Below are 875 nucleotides of genomic sequence, written 5' to 3' on the forward strand. Positions count from 1 at the left end.
GCAGTCACACGCACACGAGACATTGGCGGCTGTTGCGTTCAAGACGCCCATTAAGTAGGAACATTTAAACTCATCGACCTCCTTTTCTTCCTTACAACTATAGTTATCTATACGAATTTGGACGTTGCAATAAACTATTTCTAAAAGACTCAGTTCCGTTTCGTCCGCCGTATGACCGGCGACTAAACTGCTAGCAGACGTCTGGCAGCTCTAGTCTAGCCCCAACCGCCCCCCCCCCCCCCCTCTCTCTCTCCCTCTCTCTCTCCCTCTCTCTCTCTCTGCGCGCGTGCACGTGCACGTGTGTGCGTGTACGACTGATGCGTGTCGGCTCACGTCACTCCCCACTCACTCATTGCTAAAGCCATCAGCGCTAATAGAGAGTTAGCCAATTAGCATGTGTTATGTTTTTCTTCCTGTAAATACTAACATTAACGACTCTACACAGATGACGTAGTTCTGCAGTCCTTGACGACGTGACGACAGTCTGGACCAATAATGACGTCATGCGTCGACTTCACTCATGATCACAAAGTGTGAGCAAAGTTGGTTTAACGATGTGCTTTTTGGATTAACACTGTATGAAGAAAAAATGGTATGAACAGGAATTTTACATTTTCAACCTCATTGTACTATTGGTTAAGTTTTATATTCATAAATTTAAGTTTCTCAATACACGACCTGTTTCTTGTGGCTTTTTAAAAAAGAATTAGAACTCCACTTTAAAACACTCTCGACCTCTAACAACCAAAAAGCTGTGAAAACTATGATGCCGTGTTCCAAATTTTAATTATTTACGGAACTTGTGTGAGCCTATGGCTTCACATATATATATATATATATATATATATATATATATATATATATATATATACAAA

At 41.1% G+C, this 875-nt stretch overlaps 1 protein-coding gene across 3 annotated transcripts in view; it reads right to left on the minus strand.

Annotated features, from left to right (window-relative positions):
- pmepa1 (prostate transmembrane protein, androgen induced 1) overlaps positions 1–231 on the minus strand; it is a 42627-nt gene extending 42396 nt beyond the window's left edge. For all 3 annotated transcript variants that reach the window (XM_061875056.1, XM_061875055.1, XM_061875054.1), the window contains exon 1: positions 1–231. This exon is cut by the window's left edge and continues 34 nt beyond it. In XM_061875056.1, coding sequence (XP_061731040.1) covers positions 1–51 — 51 coding nt within the window. In that variant the 5' untranslated portion in view covers positions 52–231.
- Between the last annotated feature and the right edge of the window lie 644 nt (positions 232–875).

This window comes from Nerophis ophidion, linkage group LG16 (genome assembly GCF_033978795.1).
Source record: "Nerophis ophidion isolate RoL-2023_Sa linkage group LG16, RoL_Noph_v1.0, whole genome shotgun sequence".
Classification (NCBI taxonomy): domain Eukaryota; kingdom Metazoa; phylum Chordata; class Actinopteri; order Syngnathiformes; family Syngnathidae; genus Nerophis; species Nerophis ophidion.